Genomic DNA, 954 nt, shown 5'->3' with positions numbered 1-954 from the left:
GCATTCCTGGGGTGTGGGTGGAGGGAAACCGACACGCATCTGGGTCAGAGCCCCATCTTCCTAAACCCCCATGGCTGGGGTAGGGCCCCTTAATCTAGTCTTCAATGACCTTGGCCTTCTCCATCACAGCACCTGACGGTCTACTTTATAATTTATTGGGTTGGCCAAAAAGTTTGTTCTGGTTTTTCCGTTTTGAACGGAACTGGATTTTCCAGTATTTTGAACAAACTTTTTGGTCAACCCAATACTTGTCACTGGTTTCATGAGGGCAGGACCCTGACTGTCAGCCACCTCACCCAGAGCCTCACGGGGCTCTGGCAAATCAAAAGAACATGAAGAAGCATGATTTACTAATTAAGGACTAGGCCAGGGAACATGGCTGCTCTCATCCACTCACCCAGAAGACGATGTTGTAGCTGAAAAGGAGGTACTTGTACCAGCAGCTGACCTCGGCGTTGGAGTATCTATAATAGTGCATCTTCTGAGAAGCAGGATCTGTGGACAGAGGAGGAGTGATGAGACAGCTGGTTCAGTTTGGAAACATCTCCCCAAAACCTGCTCCCCAAGGAAAGAGCAAAGGCAAGATACAGACTCAGGCTCCAGAAATCCCCAAATTGTCCCCTGTCCTCTTACTAGTCCAGACGTGGGTTTACTATCAATGGCAGCTACAGGTTAGACAAAAATCAGGTGAAGTCAACTTTCCATAAACAGCCAAAAGAATAAGAGGAGAATTTTTGAAAGAATGGAGAATGGTGGTTTTTAAAAAGTGTGTTCTAAATACCAGGACTTCTGCTGGGAACCTTCCCAAACATTATCTCATCACCTCTCCATTGGGTTGATTTCCCCACTTCCTGATGGGGAAACAGGAGTTCAGAAAGGTCATGTGACTTGCCCAACAGCAAGACAAAAACAACAGGGCCCAGGATCTAAACCAAGGCGGGGTGGGGGGGGGGG

The 954-nt window shown here is 47.7% G+C and overlaps 1 protein-coding gene across 3 annotated transcripts in view; it reads right to left on the bottom strand.

Moving 5' to 3' along the window:
* TSPAN14 (tetraspanin 14) overlaps positions 1–954 on the bottom strand; it is a 56,228-nt gene that overhangs the window by 28,879 nt on the left and 26,395 nt on the right. The window contains exon 2 of one of the 3 annotated variants that reach the window (XM_007464223.1): positions 398–495. In XM_007464223.1, coding sequence (XP_007464285.1) covers positions 398–478 — 81 coding nt within the window. In that variant the 5' untranslated portion in view covers positions 479–495. Of the gene's footprint in view, positions 1–397; positions 496–954 lie in introns of those variants that run through there. The other 2 variants (XM_007464224.1, XM_007464225.1) reach the window with 2 other exon arrangements.

Source organism: Lipotes vexillifer, unplaced genomic scaffold, assembly GCF_000442215.2.
Source record: "Lipotes vexillifer unplaced genomic scaffold, Lipotes_vexillifer_v1.1 scaffold59, whole genome shotgun sequence".
NCBI lineage: Eukaryota > Metazoa > Chordata > Mammalia > Artiodactyla > Lipotidae > Lipotes > Lipotes vexillifer.
The sequence above is the reverse complement of the archived record's forward strand: the minus strand, read 5'-3'. Positions and strand labels throughout refer to the sequence as shown.